The sequence below is a fragment of the Castor canadensis genome, chromosome 7 (genome assembly GCF_047511655.1).
Source record: "Castor canadensis chromosome 7, mCasCan1.hap1v2, whole genome shotgun sequence".
Taxonomy (NCBI): Eukaryota; Metazoa; Chordata; class Mammalia; order Rodentia; family Castoridae; genus Castor; species Castor canadensis.
This window is the reverse complement of record NC_133392.1, coordinates 139,045,019-139,065,472: the sequence shown is the minus strand read 5'-3', so window position 1 is coordinate 139,065,472 and position 20,454 is coordinate 139,045,019. Positions and strand designations below refer to the sequence as shown.

The 20,454-nt window shown below is 39.9% G+C and overlaps 2 protein-coding genes across 9 annotated transcripts in view; one reads left to right on the top strand and one right to left on the bottom strand.

Moving 5' to 3' along the window:
• The first annotated feature begins 1 nt into the window (after nt 1).
• Rbbp4 (RB binding protein 4, chromatin remodeling factor) lies at nt 2-17,251 on the top strand. The gene is made up of 12 exons (XM_020173977.2): nt 2-161; nt 705-852; nt 4,532-4,677; nt 8,770-8,943; nt 9,234-9,349; nt 9,463-9,623; nt 9,747-9,873; nt 10,012-10,089; nt 12,155-12,231; nt 12,343-12,400; nt 12,511-12,621; nt 16,272-17,251. Exons 1-12 carry the CDS (start codon nt 146-148, stop codon nt 16,335-16,337), a joined length of 1,278 nt encoding a protein of 425 aa, XP_020029566.1. The 5' UTR covers nt 2-145; the 3' UTR covers nt 16,338-17,251.
• Sync (syncoilin, intermediate filament protein) overlaps nt 17,048-20,454 on the bottom strand; it is a 51,878-nt gene continuing 48,471 nt past the window's right edge. For 2 of the 8 annotated variants that reach the window (XM_074080670.1, XM_074080664.1), the window contains exon 4: nt 17,048-20,449. In XM_074080670.1, the coding sequence (XP_073936771.1) occupies nt 20,356-20,449 (94 nt within the window). In that variant the 3' untranslated portion in view covers nt 17,048-20,355. The remainder of the gene's footprint in view (nt 20,450-20,454) is intronic. The other 6 variants (XM_074080669.1, XM_074080666.1, XM_020173976.2 and 3 more) reach the window with 5 other exon arrangements.

The following is a 20,454-nucleotide window of genomic DNA, read 5'->3' as shown; positions in this document are numbered from 1 at the left end:
ATTGTTGGCGCGAAGGAGCGCGAGCCGGCCCTCACGCAGGGGCCGCAGGAAACAATAGAGGCCGCGCGCGCGGAGCGAGCGCTCGGAGCCTCCCCGCCCCTCCCGCAACGCTCGACGCCGGGATCCCCCCGGAACGCCTGCCGCCATGGCCGACAAGGAAGGTGAGAGTGCCTGGCGGTCCGCCTTGGGAAGGCGGGGGGTGCCGGGGTTGCGTCGTGGCCTCCACGGCCGAATAGGGAGGGCAGGCCCGACTCTTTCCGAGCGCACTCCCAGTAAAGCAGGCGTAAGGAGGGAGCTCCCCGCGGGGCGGGCTAACGGCGCGTTCGTTCCTCGGGAAGACACGCAGGGCGCTGGGGAACGACGCCGGCGGCGGGGGCCCGGCGGGAGCACGTCCCTCTTCGCGCTGGCCGTGGGTCCCCCGCCTTCGGGGCCCGGCGACCAAGTCGCCTCGCCGGCGCCATGGGCTTGGCGCGCGCGAGCGAGCCTCCGAGGCCGCGGCCCCGAGCAGGGCACCCAGTGTCCGGCGGGCGGCCCTAGCACTTCCGGCCCGCGAAGGTGGAGCCGCGTCAGTGCTGCGCCCAGGCGGACAGACGAATCCCCTCCATTTCAGAGGAGGACCCCGGAGCCAGGCCCATAGTTTTCGAGAGCTTTATACGCTTCCCGTCGCTGTTCGCTAACTTCATTTTTTTTAAAAACAAATTTAGCAGCCTTTGACGACGCAGTGGAAGAACGTGTGATCAACGAGGAGTACAAAATATGGAAAAAGAACACCCCTTTTCTGTATGATTTGGTGATGACCCATGCCCTGGAGTGGCCTAGCCTAACTGCACAGTGGCTTCCAGATGTAACCAGGTGACACGAACATCTTTAACCATAATTTTATATCCTTTCATTGTAGCTTTCCCTGCTTTCTGCTCTCCCATCACCTGGAGAAGGCATGGAATTGGAGTGTATTAGTGATGTTTTATTTTGGCTAGGCCAAAAAGTAAAGCAAATGATGAAATTATTTTGTAATTTACACGGCAAGAGGAAACACTGTTTTCTGTCACTCATACTAAGTTGAATAGTCATTACAACTGTAGTCAACCAAATAATACACAAAAGGTAGAGTCCAGTTCATTCAGCAAAAACACTTTTGAATCCCTAGTCATTTGCAATAGCTGGTTAACATAATACAAAGATGAGTATGAGCTATGCCACCAAGGAGCCCATTGCCTAATTGAAGAGATGGGTGTCAATGTGTGATGAGAGCGATCATAGGTAATTAAGGTACTTAAAAAACATCTGAAGGGGACCCTAGCTAGTTCATACTTTCTAGTAAAACACCCACTGGTAAGGCCTTGCGTTCAATCCCTTGCACAATTTTTTTTAAAAAGAAAAGAAAAACACCTGAAGGTGGCATTGTACTGTTTCCACATAAGGAAGTTGGGCATAGTGAGGGCTGTGGAGACTAATTACATGTATTACTACACATGGGTAGTTTACCTTTAATAGAGGTGATAGCATCTCATCTAATTTGGCTTAACATTTATTGAGGTTCTGCATATCAATGGATACAGATCAATTATAATTGTTACAAGAGTGGCACAGAAGCCAGGCAACTAGCTAATACCTATAATGCTAGCTACTTGGGAGACTGAGATTGAGAGGATTGAGGTTCAAGGCCAACCTGGGCGAATAGTATGTTAGACCTCAGCTCCTAAATAACCAGAGCAAAATAGACTGGAGGTGTGGCTCAAGTGGTAGGGGGCTGTTTTGCAAGTGCAAAGTCTTGAGGTCAAACTTTAGTCCCACCAAAAAAAAAAAAAAAAACAGCTTAAGAGTGGCACAGATCAGAACAAGAGAACTAGAGAAATATATGTCTACTTGGAGTATTACTGTTTGCTTCCAGAAGGAACTGACAGTGCAAAGATGAAGACAGATATAAGTGGTGGTTATTAATGTTAGTTTTGGCAAAATCAGTGTGCCTGTTGAAATAATTGCTTCACTTTTCAAAATAGCATTCAAAAATTGACACACATTTTACAAATAACTTAAGAATAACACTGTTACCTTTATAGTGTGTATAAAACAAGGAAACTATTTTTTTGTGATAGGTTTTTTCGAGGTAGGGTCTTGCAGACTATTTCCCCAGCCTGGCTTCAAGGCGTGAGCCACCTGTGCCTGTCTTAAAATGGGAAATTTTGAAGGCTATTGTACAAAACTGTAGCAAATACTTTAAAATTTGGAATTGGAAGTGCCTTTCTTGACCAGGAGTTGCCACATTCAACGGATCATTGATCATCAGAAATACTTGGGAGTTCAGGATAAGGGAAGTCACTTCTGCCAGAAGTTTTCATTGATAGTTAAACCATTTAAGAACATGTGTTGAGTGCTGGGGTTGGTGGCCCACACCTGTGCTCAACATGCTGGAGGCGAAGGCAAGAGAATCATGAGTTGAGGCCAGCTTGAACTGTAGTAAGACCCTGTCCTAAAAACAAAACAAAAAAAACTTGTTTTGAGTACCGTGGGAAGGTAGTTGAATGGTGATTCCGTATTTATTATAATTATGTGCTAAATTGTGTATATTGGACTAATGAGTTCTACTATGGCTCACCCCATACCTACTAAATCATTCTGGAACCCAGATATGATTTTTAAGTTTCCAAGGTGGTGTTCTGGTTGGGTTGATTTGAAAAGCAACCAAAGTAGAATAAATTCCCCAAGGCTGAAATCTGCACTATCTTAGTAACTTACTGCTTTAGCAGATCTAGGTACATAATATATTGGGAGTTCAGAGGAGTTGTTTGCTTAAGGTAAAGATTACATACACAATCAGCCCTTAAAGTGTCTACTTTTTGTAGGTTTGTTTCTGCTGTTCATGTCTTTCTTTTTCTTTAACACATTGTAGTTCTGCAGCATTGTTACTCTCTGGTACTTTGCCTAACCTAAACACAGGCTTCTTCAATTTTGTATTCACAGTCCTTTTTTCTTTCCTATGTCCTCTTAGTAAGATAGCTGTTCCTCGCATCTTGCCTGTTGAATCTGTACAGAGGAATTCCCTTTGGTATCTCTAGACCCAACTTTGAGTTGTTGCTGGATATTTTTGTTTTGTTTTGTTTTTAGTTGAGACAATGTCTTGCCCTTTAGCCCAGATTGGCCTCGAACTCAGGATGTCTCTCAATGTCCTAAATGCTGTGATTACAGGTGTACCCCACCACACCTGGCTTCTGGAACCATACTTTACACTGTTAGATAGTCCTTCTCAGGTAGCACAAATGATGTTAAGCTATTTGTCCCTGCTTAGAAACATTCTGTGATTCCTCGTTCTCTACAGTATAGAATTCAGAATGCCATAAGCTCAAAAATTGCAAAATTGAATACTTTTTTTTTTTTTTTTTTTTTTTTTTGGTGGTGCTGGGGCTTGAACTTAGGACCTCCACCTTGAGCCACTCTACCAGCCCTTTTTTTGTGTGTTTGTTGGGTTTTTTTTGAGATAGGGTCTCACAAACTATTTGCCCAGGCTGGCTTCGAAAAGTGATCCTCCTCATCTCTGCCTCCTGAGTAGCTAGGATTACAGGCGTGAGCCACCAGTGCCCACCTGAATACTTAATACCAAACGTAGTCTTTTATTTAAACTCCCATATTTTATGTACCTTTCGTGTAGTGTATATTGCCTAGTATCTTGTTTACATCCATCACTGCTTTTGTTTTTCTACTGTATTGTGGATTGAACCCATAGCCTCTTGTTTGCATGTGCTGTACCACTTGAGCCATGCCCTTTTGTCCTTCCTTTGTTTTTGAGATAGGGTCACCACCTCCAGCCAGGTCCTCATGCCTTTGCCTCCTGGGTAGCTTGGACTGTAGCCGTGCACTACCACGTTCAGCTGTTTGTGGGTTTTTGAGGAGAGGAATCATGTCTTGATCAGCTTTGTACTTAGGCTGGAGATACAACTCAGTAGTAGAATGCTTGCCTAGCATGGTCAAGGCCCTGGGTTCCATCCTCAGCACTGCAAAAGGGAAAAAAATCTTTGTGTTTCACTAGCATTTGGAGTGATGTACCCATTAAGTACATAGTAAATATTTGAACAATTAGTCTACCTAATGTTCTTGCCTTTTGGGGGGGGCAGCGGCGGACAAGATACTGTGGATTTACATGCTGGATGCTTTACATACTAAACACACACTACGTTTTCCTTTTTTTCTTTCTTCTTTGAGATAAGGTCTTGAAATGTAACCCAGGCTGCTTGATCTCATGACTCTCAATCCTCCTGCCTGAACCTCCCATGTGCTCGGGTGACAGGCATGTGTCACCACACCCAGCCCTTTCTTTTCTAACAAAGAAAATATTAATGTACCCAACAATTTTCCTTCTAACTCATTGTAAAGTGTAAAATTAAGTACGATATAGTTATCTATGTACTATAGCCTTATGGAAGATGTATTAAAAGTAGGAAATAGGTCTCTTAATGCATATATATGTATATGATTGGCTTTTGTGGTCTCTCTTGATGTTACTAATCTGAATAGTGACCGTTTATTGCTATTACAGACCTGAAGGGAAAGATTTCAGCATTCATCGACTTGTCCTGGGGACACACACATCTGATGAACAAAACCACCTTGTGATAGCCAGTGTACAGCTTCCCAATGATGATGCTCAGTTTGATGCATCGCACTACGACAGTGAGAAAGGAGGTAGGAATTTTTTTTGTTTGTTTGTTTGTTTTGTGAGTCTGGGCTTTTTTGAACTTCAGGCTTTGGCCTTGCAGATCAGACACTCTGTTGCTTGAGCCCCACCTCCAGCTTGGTAGGAATATAAAAGTGAAAGAACTTAATGTTGTACGGGTTATATCTTTCATGTCTTTTAATTGTCATTTTAGAAGATCGTAATTCAGTAAAGTAAGTTCTCAAGTTAGAAACTTAGAGCATGAGTAGTACTGGTGCTTGAACTCAGGGCTTTGTCCTTACTAGGCTGGAGCTCTACTGCTTGAACTACTCCTCCAACCGGAGAAAAGCTTAGGAAAGCTGAGTTTGCAGTCTAGAAGAAATTTACACATACTTGGGTTTGTACTTTTGCAATAAATTTCCCTCTACTAAAAAACTGGTGATGGTGGAGTTTCTATATTTGAAAGAAGCAAAAATTTTCCATATGTTATTGTTCATTGTCATTTCCCCTGAGTAGATGATAATTTGTTCATTGAGTATGGATGGATCTAAATCTTACATTGAAAATATAAAACATATATACAGAGCATATACATGTACTGTGGTATTAGAATTTAATTGGAGGAGCTATGGGAAAAATGTTTCAGAAGTTTTGGTTTTGCCTTTATTTAGGCAGGAAACAAATTCTGATTGGTAATATAATTATGTTTTTGTGTATATATGTTTGCATATATATTTTGTTACTGCATGATGTTTTTCTACCTATAAACCTACCTCCTGGAGATAACTGTTATTAAATTGATACATTGTCTTTTAAAAGAATGATCCCACCTATTGGATCTTTCAGTCAACAAGTATGTTGAGAACTAGGCATGGTGGTTGGACACAATTATAATTCCAGCCTTTAGGGAGACTGAGGAGGAGGGTCACAAATTCAAGGCCAGCCTGGGTTACATTTGTGTTTTCTTCGTGGGGGTAGGGGGGTATTGTTGTTTTTGATGGGGCTGGAGTATGAACTTGGGACTTCGAATTTGCAAAACAGGTACTCTACTGCCTGAGCCAAAGTGATCATTTTTGCCCTGGTTTTTCTACATGTGTTTTGGTGGAACTGGGATTTGAACTCAGGGCTTTATGCTTACAAAGCAGAGGTGAGCCATATCTCCTGCTCTGGCTTACTTGGAGATGGAGTCTTGTGAACTATTTGCCCTGTCTGGCCTTGAACTGAGATCCTCTCAATCTCGGCCTCCCAAGTAGCTGGGATAATAGGTGTGAGCCACTGTGGCCTGACTCATAATTTGCTTTTCTGACATTTATCTGTGAAGGGTATGGAAACCTGCCTCCTTTTAGCTCTCTACTGCCTCCCCCCCCACACACACTTAGAGATAGAGTCTCACTATGTAGCCCAAGCCAACTTTGAATTGTTTCCTCTGACACCCTCCAGATTTTGTGTCTTTTTTTTGCAAATGCTTCCCATTCTTCTGGTACTGTGTTTTGACCATTAGAACTTTGATTTTTCTGATATTTATTTTGGTGTTATTAGGAATGGGCTAGGAATACAGTCTCTAAATGGTTAGCTTGCTGGAGCAGGGGAGAGTGCCATAGATTGAAGGCAGGGACTAGCTAGCAAATGCTAAGTATGCATTCTACCACTGAGCAGCATCCACAGCCCACAATTGTTTTTAGTACCATTTATTGATTAATTCGTTTTTTCTACTGGTTTTATTTTTATTTTTGTGGCACCGGGATTTGAACTTAGGGCCTCATGCTAGGCAGGTGCTTCTACCTGGCCACTCCACCAGCCCTTTTTTGTGATGGTTTTTTGTTTATTTGTTTGTTTGTTTTCAAGATAGGGTCTTATGAACTGTTTGCCTGGGCTGGCTTCAAACCAAGATTGTCCTGCCTTCTGAGTAGCTAGGATTATAGGCGTGAGCCACCAGCATCCAGCTCTGCTGGTTTTAAATGGCATCTTTTAGCATGACTCCCCAGTTTTACTTTTTTGTGTGTGGTACTAGGATTTGGAGTTTGAGTTCAGGCTTGCTGGGCAGGCACTCTACCACTTGAGCCACTCTGCCAGCCAGACTGTTATTTTTGTTGTTGTTCTGTTTTGTTTTTTAAACCTTGTTTTTTTTGATTCTCCAGTTTTGTTTTTTGAGACAAGGGTAGCTCAGGCTAGTCCAGAACTTTCTATAGCCTAGACTAACCTCAAACTCTAAATCCTCCTGCCTCAATCTCTATAGAGTGTTGAAATTACAGGCAAGTGCCACCATGGCCTACTCAAATCTTTTTCTGGTAATTGAGTTTGTTTTGGTGCTTGGAATTGAGCCCAGAGGCTCACACATGTGCCTCTTAACAAGCAGGGTGGATTTGTTTATTAGTTTTGGCGGTACTGGAGCTTGAACTTAAGGCCGCCTAGTGTTTGCAAGTGCTCTATCATGCCTCCAATCCCTGATGGAGTTTCTTTGAGAGGCATTAAACTAATAATTGTTAATATTCTGAAGAGACCTTATCTCTAATGTTTAGTGTTAAGAGAAACAGTACAAAAAGTACTGTAGTATATATGGAAATGATTCTGCAAATCACTATAGTTGATCCTTACAAGAAAACTGAGGCTTCAATTTTAAAATTTATCCCAAGGTTACATGTTTTATCATCTCTTATTTTTCCTCTTCCTCTAATCCCTGCCTCATAAAAAAATCTTTTTCTGATCAGTGGAGTAAGTAGCCAATAAACTGTTGAATCATAAGATAATTTGGATATTTGACTCGGGGTGTTAAAATCTATTCTTCGTTTTAGAAGATTTACATCGTCATAAATGGCATGGTGGTGTATGTCTGTAACCCCAGCACTGAGGAGACTGAGGCAGGAAGATTGTGAATTCCAGGCAGCCAAGTGCAAGTGGCTCATGTCTATAATCCCAGTTACTCAGGAGGCAGAGATCAGGAGAATTGGGGTTCAGAGCCAGCCCAGGCAAATAGGTCACGAGACTTTGTCTTAAAAAAACCCCATCACAAAAAAGGGATGGTGGAGTGGCTCAAGGTGTAAGTCAAACGCCAGTACCAAAAAAAAATTCAGTAAGCAACAGAGATACGTGCATTTGTTATATTAGTGTATTATACTTCAAGGTTGTTTTTTTAGGGCTGGCAGATTGACCCAAGTATGCCTGCCTAACAAGTGTGAAGCCCTGAGTTCAAAGTTTAGTCCCACCAAAAAAAATTTGTAGTTTTTTTTTTTTTTTTTTTTTTCTTTGATGGGACTGGGGTTTCAATTCAGGGCTTTGCACTTGCAGAGCAGACACTCTACTGCTTGAGCTTTACGTCCAGTCCATTGTTTTTATGTAGAGAGAAGCAAACAAATTAGACAGTTAGACCTTAACTTTCATTCAGTTATGCATTAATACCTCAAACCTTTCTTTCCTGCTTCAGATTAGACTTTCACAAATCACTTTGAACATGAGAACCTCTAATTTCAAATAGGATATAGTTCATTGGTGGAGTGTGTGCCTAGCATGCATAGAAACATGGTTTTGATCACCAGCACTGCAAAAAAATTTTTTTTTCTCTTTATTTAAGCTGAATTCTTACTACTAAGGTATTTTGTAGTTGAAGAAGTCCACGATACTAAAGTCACCCTTGTTATATAGTGATTACCTCTTGGTCTGTAGATTCTGTGCCAGCTGTTACTTTTTCTTGTATGGTACCTCTTTTGTGATAGTTGTACTCTATTTTTTTGGGGGGGGGTGTCATAAGTCCTCTATAGTTGTATACTTACCAGAGTGTGCTTAGACTGAAAAATTTCTTAAGCCCATGTATTGTTTTATGCTTTTTTGTATGAGGAGGTGCTTTTTGCTTATCTGGGGGTTTTGTTTGTTTTTCTCCTTTAGTCTTTTGAACTTCTATTTTAAAAAACAGAAGCATTTAGTTTGTTCAAGACATTTTGCTTTTGAGCTTGTAAAAGATATTTCAAACCTTGATCCTCCTGATCTCCTTTTCCCAAGTAGATGTCTAGGTCATGTCTACTATTGTATCACTTTGCTCATAAAAGGCCTTCTCTGGGTCAACACATACAAAATACAGAAGAGTTCTTATTTTCCCCTCACTTGTAATAAATTTATCTTATTTTCAGAATTTGGAGGTTTTGGCTCTGTTAGTGGGAAGATTGAAATAGAAATCAAGATCAACCATGAAGGAGAAGTAAACAGGGCCCGTTACATGCCCCAGAACCCTTGCATTATTGCAACAAAGACTCCATCCAGCGATGTTCTTGTTTTTGACTACACAAAACATCCTTCTAAGCCAGGTACCTCCTCTTTTCTAGTCAAAGGTTCCACTTATTCCAAGTTTAACATCTTGTGGCTTGTATTAATAGATGTGGATATTTTCCTTTATGTTTCTTCCCTTAAGTGAAAAAAAAAGTGCTTTATTTCGTAGAACAGAGTAACAGTCATATAGCTTAAGCATTATATATTTGATCTTTTTGTTTATAAATGTTAAGAGCTTAAGACATCAAGATCAGTGTTTCATTTTGCTTGGTAGACCCAGAGAAATGGTAGACTGGGTAGTCTTGATGTGTCCGTTACTACTTTGCAGACCCTTCTGGAGAGTGCAACCCAGACTTGCGTCTCCGTGGACATCAGAAGGAAGGCTATGGGCTTTCTTGGAACCCAAATCTCAGTGGGCACTTACTTAGTGCTTCAGATGACCATGTACGTATCCTTGCAATTTTGAGGCAAATCTGGGCTAGTTACCAGTTGGTTTCTTTTTTGGGATGTGTGGGGAAGTGAGAATCTCTTACATAATGGTTAATTTTACATTTAAGACCATCTGCCTATGGGACATCAGTGCCGTTCCAAAGGAAGGAAAAGTGGTGGATGCAAAGACCATCTTTACAGGGCATACCGCAGTAGTAGAAGACGTTTCCTGGCATCTGCTCCATGAGTCTCTGTTTGGATCTGTTGCTGATGATCAGAAACTTATGATGTGAGTAGAACCCATTGTTTATTTTTTATATTCATAAGGTTTTTTTTTTTTAATTTTATTTGCTGACATAAAACTATTTATATGCTCTTTTTTCTTTCTTTTTTTTTTTTTTTGTAACTAAAGTTGGGACACACGTTCAAACAATACTTCCAAACCAAGCCACTCAGTTGATGCTCACACTGCTGAAGTGAACTGCCTGTCTTTTAATCCTTACAGTGAGTTCATTCTTGCCACAGGATCAGCTGACAAGGTCAGTTTGGTTTATTTCAAGAGAAATACATAGGATGAATTTCTGCAGCATCTTTTCAATGTGCAGAGATCTTTTAGCTAATGGTTTTTTATAAGAAAAAAGTTATTGATCTTTCTTTCCTTTTCTTTGTGGATATAGACCGTTGCCTTGTGGGATCTGAGAAATCTGAAACTTAAGTTGCATTCCTTTGAATCACATAAGGATGAAATATTCCAGGTAAGAGAAACCCTTGCTGGGGTTTTGTGAGGTTTGGTGTATTTGTTTTTAGGACTACCTTTTGCTTAATTCACTGCTAAAAATAATCGGAGTCTTCTATATGTCTATGCTAATCTCTGTGGGAAGTGATATTGTTTTCCTCTTTTTTTTCCTGTAGTTTTTCATGCTGGACTTTGGCCACCTACAGATTTGAGATATTAAGAAAACTTATGGTGGGGGGAGGTAAGGGAGGGGGCGGGGGGAGAAATGACCCAAACATTGTATGCACATACGAATAAAATAAAAATCTAAAGAAAAGAAAAGAAAACTGATGGTGTGTGGTGGTGCACACTTATAATTCCAGCACTTGGGAGGCTGGGGCAGGAATATTGGCAAGTTTGAGGTCAGCCTGGGCCACATGAGGCCCTTTCTCAAAAAAGAAAAAAGACAAGACACGCCTGGCAGTGGGCAAGGAGACACCTCATTGATGGTGTTGCTCTTAAATCAGTCAAGGGCAGAGCAAATGACAGTCCTTTGTTCATCCTAGCTTGCTGCCTGGATCAGTGTTTATTGCTCAGGTACTGTGAAGGATACATTATGGTCTTTGTTGTCAAAGACCTTAAAATTTCATAGTGGAGCTGGATATGATGGCACGTGTAATCACCACTTGAGGCTGAGGCGGAAGGATCATGAGTTCAAGGCCAGTTCGGGTTACATAGTGAGACCCTGTTTGTTTGTTTTTCTTCTTAAAGGCCCCAGAGAGTGGGTACATGCCTGTAATCCCAGCTACGGGCTTGACTTAGTGGCTTATGTGGTAGAGTGCATGCCTAGCAAGCATAAGGCCCTGAGTTCAAAGCCCAATACAGCAAATATATATATATATATATATATATAGGTACATAGGCAGAGATAGGAAGATTGAGGTTTGAGACCAGTCTGGCCAAAAAGATTTTGTGAGAGCCCATCGCAACTAACCAGCCAGGTACGTGTATAATCCAAGCTACATGGAAGGTAGGAAGATCCAAGCTACATGGAAGGTAGGAAGATCCAAGCTATGAGGCCTGCCATGGGCGGACCCTATCTGAAAAAACAAAGATGGACTGCGAATGTGGCTCAAGTGATAAAGCACCTGCCTGTCAAACAGGCTCTGAGTTCAAAACCCAGTGCTGCCCCCAAAAAATAAAATCATAAGAGAAACATACTTAGAAATTATAATAAAAGATTGGCAATTGCCGTGGACCTTGTTTTTGTTTTGAGTCGAGGTCTCAGTTTGTAGCCCAGACTGGTCTCAAACTCATGATTCACCTGCCTTTGCTTCCTCGGTGTTAGGCCTATAGAAGTATGCCACTGTGCCCTGTGGACCTATTTTGTCTTTGCCTTATCTCTTTATCCTTTCCTTATAATGGTGTCCTTCCCTGAAGAGTATCCAAATTCTTCCTTACCTATTGGTCAGTAATGCTCTCTTTACAAATCATCCAGCATTTTCTTTGTAAGATTATTGTTGTAAGGAAACTTTTATGAGTGGTGAGGGGTAGGAATCCTGAGGATTGAATCCCGGGCCTCTTGCATACTAGGTGGCGTGCATTCTACCGCTGAGCTACACCCCAAGCTCAGTAAGAAGTTATTTTTAATCATCCTTATTTATATGTGATTTATAACTCATAGTAAGTATTTGAGAAAATAATTACTGTGTCATATGTATTTAGGATGGGCTGGTATTTCTTTTTTGGTACTAAGATTTGAACTCTGGGCTTCATACTTGGTAGTCAGGTGCTCTACTGCTTGAGCCATACTTCCAGCCCTGTATTTTAGTTCTTATGTCAGAAATGGATTGTATTTGACTAAAGGTCAGAATTAGACATTAAAATAAGATCTTCAAAAATATGAGATGGAACAGAATCTTATATCCTAGGTCTAGTAATGAGTTCTTTTCATAAAAAGAAATTATGCAGCTATCAGTTTTAACTATATTTTCTGTATTACTTTAATTTTTTTTGTCACAAAATTTTTTTGTTAGTATAATTTTAGGTATTTTTTTCTTCAGTATTCTAATTCATGGCTTTTCTGTTTTCTTCATTCTTTGTAGGTTCAGTGGTCCCCTCACAATGAGACTATTTTGGCTTCTAGTGGTACTGATCGCAGACTGAATGTCTGGGATTTAAGGTGAGTCTTGTATTAGTTATTATCTTCATGAAGTTATTGTCTTTATTTACACTTTGCATACATAATTACTCAGAGTAAATCTTTACTTTTAAAATTACCTTTTTGTGCTAGTAAAATTGGAGAGGAGCAATCCCCAGAAGATGCAGAAGATGGCCCACCAGAGTTGTTGGTATGTTACAAGCACTGAGGCATATTGAAGTAGTCTGAAATTTTTTTTAGTAGTCTATAATTTAATGTCTGCTATCTGCATTTCACATTTTGTTTTCATCCCTCTTTCAGTTTATTCATGGTGGTCACACTGCCAAGATATCTGATTTCTCCTGGAATCCCAATGAACCTTGGGTGATTTGTTCTGTATCAGAAGACAATATCATGCAGGTGTGGCAGATGGTAAGTGGTCATTTCTTGTAGGGAATTATATAAATGAGACGTTGCATTATTTCATATGTATGTATTTTATGGCTGTAACTGCCACCTCTGTTTTCTCCCATATGTACTTGCAGGTGCATTGTCATTTTTAACTACCTGTTTTACCTTTATCTGATTGTTCTACTGGTTATTTTTAACTCTGCTACACAAAACCAATCTTTATCTCTCCACTTCTCCTTATTCCCCTTTGTTCCTCCTGACTTTATTTTCTAACTAGCACCAGTATTTTCTCTCGCTAACCAGGTTTTAGAACTCTTAAAATTCTCCATGTCTATTTACTTTAGTCTATCTCAGGAATGTTTCTCCAATCTGTCCTCATCTTACAAATACAAAGATGTAGCTGGGTGCTGGTAGCTCATGCTTATAATCCTAGCTACTCAGGAGGCAGAGATTGGGAGGATTATGGTTGAAGTCTGAAGTCCTGGTTCAAACCCCAGTACTGCTTAAAAAACAAAAACAAAAGCTAATATAAACATGTACATGAGCGGGTATACCACAGTATGAAATACTACTGTTTTTATAAGACCTGTCTAGATTTTTAAAATATTCCCTAATTCTATACCCCAGTTTTATGTGATCACCCTTCTGTGAATTTTCAGAGTTCATAGAATTTAATAAAAATAATCAGTTCAAGGAGTGTTGCTCAGTTATAGAGTGCATGCTTAGCATGTATGAGGCCCCATTTCCCTGGGGGGAGAAAATGGCTAGTATACACTAATAACAAATAGCTACATTCTGGTGATGGGTGATGATGATGGTTACCCAACAGTATGACTATACTTAATGCCTCTGAACTGCATGCATAAAATGACTAAGATGATTTGTTGTATGTATCTTACTACACTTTTATTTCAAATGATGGTATTATGATCAGTGAATTAAGAAGAATCCTCTAGTATCTCAGGAAGAAGCACCAGGGGAAAGTTTTTGACTTAACATGAGAAAGATCTCTTTAAAAAAACAGAATAGCAATATTAGCCAAATATAAGAAATAAGCTGTGCATTGTGGCACACATCTATAACCTAGCATTCTGGAGGCCAGGACAGGAGATTCAGAGTTCAAAGCCACCTGGGCTTCAGAGTGGCACCCCATCTCAAATATGTCTGATGATGTAGTTTAATCCTTGCCTCACATGTAGGTGAAGTTCAGTTCCTCAGTATTGCAAATACATGTGTATGCAGGCGTGTGTGTGTGCGCGTGAGAGACAGAAATGAGTGTTTGGCCCAAAAAAAAAAAAATAGTTTGAAGAGGAGCATGCTAAAATCTTGTATATCTAGTTTCATGTTTAAGGATATATAACTACAGTTGGCCTTCTGTATCCATGGATTGAATCAGGCATGGGTGGAAAAAAATAATAATTGTATCTATATTGAACACGTATAAACCTTTTTTATTCCCTAAACGACATAGCATAAGTATCTGCATTGCTTTTATATTAGATACTGTAAGTAATCTAGAGATGATTTAAGACAATGCACATAGGTAATACACAAATACTATAGCCCTTTATATGAAGGACCTAACCATTCAGATTTTGGTATCCTGTGGAGTATAGGGGTTGTCCTGGAACTAGTCTCCTTTGGATATCAAGAGAGAACTGTATTTAGAAGGCCATTTCATCCATAAGGCCCTAGGTGCAGTCCCCAACAACACACACACAGGCTGTTTGCCAAAATACGGTGTTTTTTAGGAGACTATTTCTTGGTTTCTGTGCACATTTCTATATTGTAATATTTTTATTAAAAGGATGTTGTTAACGTGTAAACAATTTACCCCACCCTCTTTTTGGAACATAGCCACTCAAAAGTATAAAAACTTCAAAATTCTGATGGGAAAGTGAACTGGGCTGCCTTGAATAGGCTATCAAATATATTTGTTAGAAGTGTTACAGAAGAAAGTTGCACTAGATCTCCTTCAAGGCCATATTCTCCATTCTAAGTTGTTAGTTTAATAAGTAAATCACTTCACACTTCTTGGCACAGAGCACCTAAGAAACGGAGTTTTCTAGGGTGATGAGTATCTTTTGTCATTCGTGATGATTCCCTTTGCACCACACTTGAATTTATGGTACTATTTTGGTGGGGGTGGGACCCCTAGGAAGTCTTATACTGAGGCTAGTCATCAAAAAGACCAAGCAGTTGATTAGAACTTGGAGCTTTTTGGCCAGTGGGGTGAGAGGGAGTATTATAAAACTTGTAATTTGATGAGCTTCTGGGTTGGTGAATACATGACTTACTGAGGCATGGCCACAAAAGGGCTGAACCCCTTCCCTATCTATTAATTTCTTCCATTTGGTTCCTTAGTTACATCTCTTTTTCTTTTTGGCATTGCTGGGGTTTGAACTCAGGGCCTCATGCCCCTGCCTTTATAGCTATTCTGTCAGCCCTGGTTACATCTTTTATTGTAAAAATCAGTAATAAACCAGGCATGGTGACACACATCTATAATCACAGGACTTAGGAGACTGAGGCAGGAGGATCAAAAGTTTGAGGGCAGCCTGAACTGTACACTATGACTCATCCTCAAAATAACAATATTTAAAAAGTGGGGTTGGAGCTTGCCAAACATGCCCAAGTCCCTGGGTTTCGTTCTCAGCACCACACAAATTCACCCACAGAGTAAGAGTTGAGGATAAAGCTCACTGGTAGAACACTTATCTTGTATATGCAGGGTCTTAGGTTCCATTCCCAACACTAAACAAAATAAACTTATTTCCTGCTAGCACTGGAATTATAGGTGTCCACTACCTATAATTCCAGCTACTTGGGATGCTATGAGAATTGAGAGTTTGAGGCCAGCCTGGGTTACTTAGTGAGACTGTCTCAAAAAAAATAAATGATTGCCTGAGTTCCATGAATCATTAGCAAATTATGAAGCCAGGTGGCGGGGATCAGGAGAATCCCCGAATTTGTAGTGGTGCTAGATATATCTAGAGACCTAGTAGCCTAGAGACCTGTGCTTGCAACTATCCTAGGGTGAATACAGTCTTATGGAATTGAGCCCCACAGCCTATTGAGTTTGATGCTAACCTCAGGTAACTTAGTAGAAATGGGGTTTATTTTTAGAACAGTTTTTATCTCTCCAAAGAGAAACTGTTTGCCATTTACTTCTGACCTTCTCATTTTTACCACCCTCCTGAACACTAGCCAATCTACTTACTTACATGGATTGGCCCATTCTGGACGTATTGTCAGTGGAATCACAATAGGTGATTTTTATTTGCTGAATTTTCCATTTTATAAATATATCACTTATCCATCAGTTGGAGGACACTTGGCTTGTTTTTACTTTTTAGCTACTAATAGTTATCTGGACAAACAATAACGAAACCTCACTTTTGGGAATGTTCTAATGTAGAGCCCTGTGGTAAACTGTCTTATTTTTAGTGGAACACACCCATGCCTGTTCATGACTTGTGTTCATTGTACATTGCCTCTGGCTGCTTTTCTCCTACAATGTCAGAATTAAGTAGTTGAACTATATGCCCCCCGCCCCGCAAAGCATAAAATATTTATTATCTGGCAGCCTGGCCTAATCTCTTGTGGAAGCCTTGACTTCAGGGCATAGTGTTATGTTTACTAAATACCCTCTTTTTCTTGTTTTTGGGCAGGCAGAGAACATTTATAATGACGAAGACCCTGAAGGAAGCGTGGATCCAGAAGGACAAGGATCCTAGATATGTCTGCACTTGTGATTTTAGACTCCCCTTTTTTTCCTCTGAACCCTGAGACTGATTTAACACTGGTTTTGAGACACACAGACTTTGTTTAGCTATCCCCCTATAATAGGTACCACCAACAATACTATTACCCAAACAGTGGGTGTTTTCTAAATATTAACTGGGGGGACTTGATTCAACAAAGCCACAGACTTATATTTAAATTTTCTTCAGGAATTTTTTAGTAACAAACCCAGGTCTAAAGTAGCTACAGAAAATGTTATGTGTGATTATTTTTTTTCTTAAGCTATATCCCCAAGTTTTTCGGATTCTTAAGTAAAAGCTAGAGTAAGTAAGGAATAGAGCCAAATGAGGTAGGTGCCTGAGCCATGAAGTATAAATATTGCAAGATGTCATTTTTATTCAGGAATTAGGGGAGATTCGAGTCATACAGATTCCTACTCTTAAACTTTCACACCTGACTTTCCAGGATGCACATTTTCCTATGTAGACAAGTCTCTTGGTTTCTTCAGTTAAGTCAAAATTACATGTTCCTCCTTCCCCATTTATTTTTGCTCATTAGTGTATTTCTTGAGCTGTTTTCATATTATTCCTTTCCTTTCTGTGAAATGGTTTTTGTTGTGTTATTATTTTTTTTAACTTGGGACCACCAAGTTGTAAAGATGTATGTTTTTACCTGGCAGTTGTACCACAGGTGGACTGCCAAGTTGAAAAGAGTGAATTGATAGCTTGTATTTGTTCAAATTAAATTAATCCTTGATAAGAGTTGCTTTTTTTTTTTAGGAGTTAGTCCTTGACCACTAGTTTGATACCATCTCCGTTTTGGGTGACCCGTTTCACCAGCAGGCCTGTTACTCTCCATTACTAACTGTGTAAGTGCTTATAATGGAATAAATTGCTTTTCTATATAACCCCATGCTAATGGGTTTTATTTAATATATATCATCCATCAAATCCCAGTCTCTGGCTTGTAGATTAGTAGTTCAGATGACAGTTTATTTTCTATGGTCTTTCACTATCAAGAGTAGAATTAAATAGACCCAGAGCTAGAAAAAGAGCTTTACTTCTTTCCAGGAAAAGTGAAAAACAGAGGTGCACAAGCTAGTCTGATAAAATGACATCTTTTTAAGTTTGTCCCTAGAGACTATACAGGCTTTCAAGAGTGTCAAAGGCAGTATGGTACAATTTAAGGCAGACTTTAAATCTGGAAAAGTACTTGATTTTCTTAAACATGGGTTGAATCTCCCCAGTATGAATTTCACTGGGGCCTGTACTTAAAGGTTAGAAATAATAGGTTCTGAAAGAAAGTCTTTACCAGCAAATGCCATAATCAGGTAAAATGCCTGGTGCTTTCCAGTCACTCAGTTTTTTGACTGAGCAGATCACTCTTGATCCCAAAACCACTTAAGGTCTTTGGGAAAATCTGAATAGTCTCAATTTGGTTCAAACCTGAATTGGTTCCTTTTCTTCAGCTCTAGTTGTTTTAGGGTATAGTGAAGATTAATCTTGATACAATTTTAAGAATAAATTGAGTCTGCATAGCGTTTAAGAAAAAGTAAACTTTGTAAAAGGATCCATTTAAAATCTAACACTCCATAGCACAAAGGAATTCAAACTGTAAACCCATATAGTTGAAATTGGCTGCCATTTTGACCCCAGCTTTGTCCCCGAAAATAAGTGTTTTTTGGTTTGGGGCAACATACATTCTTCACAATACTGCAAGGTGTGTCCATATGTTCATCCTTTACTCAGCAGTACATGTGAGGGTTGCTGCTGGAAGATAAGACTTATTTTTCCATTCCTTGGTGCATTGAGATCAGTACCAGCAGCGTAGGAAATAGAATCCAGATAAAAGTTGACTGGTGTTCTGCTTAGAATCTTTTTAAGCAGGTTGACCCGTATTTGCAATTTTCATGGGGTAAATTGCTTGCCAAGTTCTGGCACGTTTTTGTCTGTGGGAAAATATGTCCCAAGGATACTTAGTGATCCTTTGCTAAGAAGTTCTTAGGTTGTTTCTGGATTAGATTCAGCCATACTTTTCTAAACAGCCCCTGTAAGGTTGAAGGAAAAAAAGAGTTTATACTTCCTACACCTTGAAATAATACAGTAGAACATTTATAACAATGAACTTTCAAAGTTTTGTTTAGTACAAACTATCGGGGATAGACTGCTACAGTGTGATTTACATTTGATCAGGGATGACATTCATCTAGCAAATACGGTGCCTCTTTGCAAAATGGAATGAATGATAACTTCTGTGATGGTGATGAGAGAAATAGTAAAAGTTTTTCTAAGTTGGTGTGCTGGTGCACACGTATAATTGCAGCACTGGGGAATTACAGTACCTGGGATTCTTTAGATTTGCTTCCTTAGTCATTCCTTTTTCCTGTCCACACAAAAATATTTGTCAGATCATTGTCCCTAAATAAAGGCTATAATAATTACCAAATAATAATAAGCATGACTATTTAAATGTAGGTAGGACACAATAAAAGAAAATCTAGAAAGTTAAGAAAAGCGTCAGTTAAAACAGTTACTTGCAAATTTGAATCCAAGATGCAAGCTTAACTAAGAAATGAAGAATATAATGTACATCTGTATAATATACAGCTTGACACCGACCTTTTCGTAGTGCTCAGTATTGAACCTCTATTCTCATGCATACTAGGTAAGCACTCCACCACTGGGCTTACAAACCCCAGCCCTATCCATAGGGTTTTTAATATTTTTTAGGGTATTTTTTGTTTTGTTTTGTTTCTCCTCTAGGGTTTGAGCTCAGGGCCTTGGGCTAAGCACACCTCTTAAAACTTGAGCCATACCCTCAGCCTTTTATAGTTTTTTGGGGGGAGAAGAGGGAGTATTTTTAATCTAAAGAAATCTCGGGCTTTATTTTGTATTTCCAGACAGAGTGTTGCTGTGTACTCCAGCAACTTCAAACTTGTGATTCTCCTGCATCCTGAATGCCGGGGTTATGAGTGTTGACATTGCACTTGGTAAATCTAGAACTTTAAAAGAACATTATCGGTAGAACAGAAGGGATCCTAAATAGTTCACAGGTCCGAAAGCTGCCGTCTGTTTTGCCTAAAAGTAAGTCTGTGAAATACAGACCATTTCCCTACTTCTAACCAAAACCAGTCTTTTTTTTTTTTTTTTTTTAATATAAGGAAATTAATGAGTAGACATGTTGGTTATTTCATATATTAAGCCATAGTTCTGGCCCTCAACCTGTAAACATCCATTCTCATGCATTTTTAGATGTTTACAACAACAGTAATTTAGTCCTCCTGTCAGCCTCCTTTGTCACAGTCTGAATTTGGTACCACAACTGCCCTTTTGCTGTACTAAGGAAATTGGACAGCAGGTGGAGTGAGGAACAGACTGCCAGAGCCTAGATGTTTTTATCTGCTAAAGAATTTTTTAAGTGGGACTGGGGTTTGAACTCAGCTTCCTGCTTGCAAAGCAAGTGCTCTACTGTTTGAGCCATGCCAGTACATCTTAAAGAATTCTTGGGGGTAATTAGATCCTGTTTTTGAGTCCTAGTAGAAATTGAAACATTTCAAATAAACTGGATTCTTAACCCTGGGCATTTTAGTGACATAGGGTATTCCTGAATTTTGTCATTAGATAATTAAATTTTAAGAAGGCATTAGTGGGGCTGGAGGCTTGGCCCAAAGGACAGAAAACCTACCTAGTAAGTGCAGGGCCCTGAGTTCAAATTTCAGTGTCATCCCAAAAAAGGAATTAGGGGTTAGGGGGCATGACTGACGTGGTAGAGTGCCCCTCTAAGTTCAAACCCCACTAACCACCATCCCCCCCACACACAGAGTAAAAAGCAATGGCATACACACATAACACACATAATCCTAATTCTAGCTATTTGGGAACTGAGGCAGGAGGATTACAAGTTTGAGGCCAGCCTGGGCAATAAAGCAAGACCCCACCACCACCACAAAAAGAAAGAAAGAGAAAGCGTTAGTATTGTTAGGAATGCAGTAATGATGCAACCACCTCTCTTCTACCCACAAAGATCACCTTGGGACTGTATCTCGATTCCACCTGCCTGAGAAGTCAGAACATCAGCCTGTTCCAGACTCTTGGGTAGCATAGCCCTTTA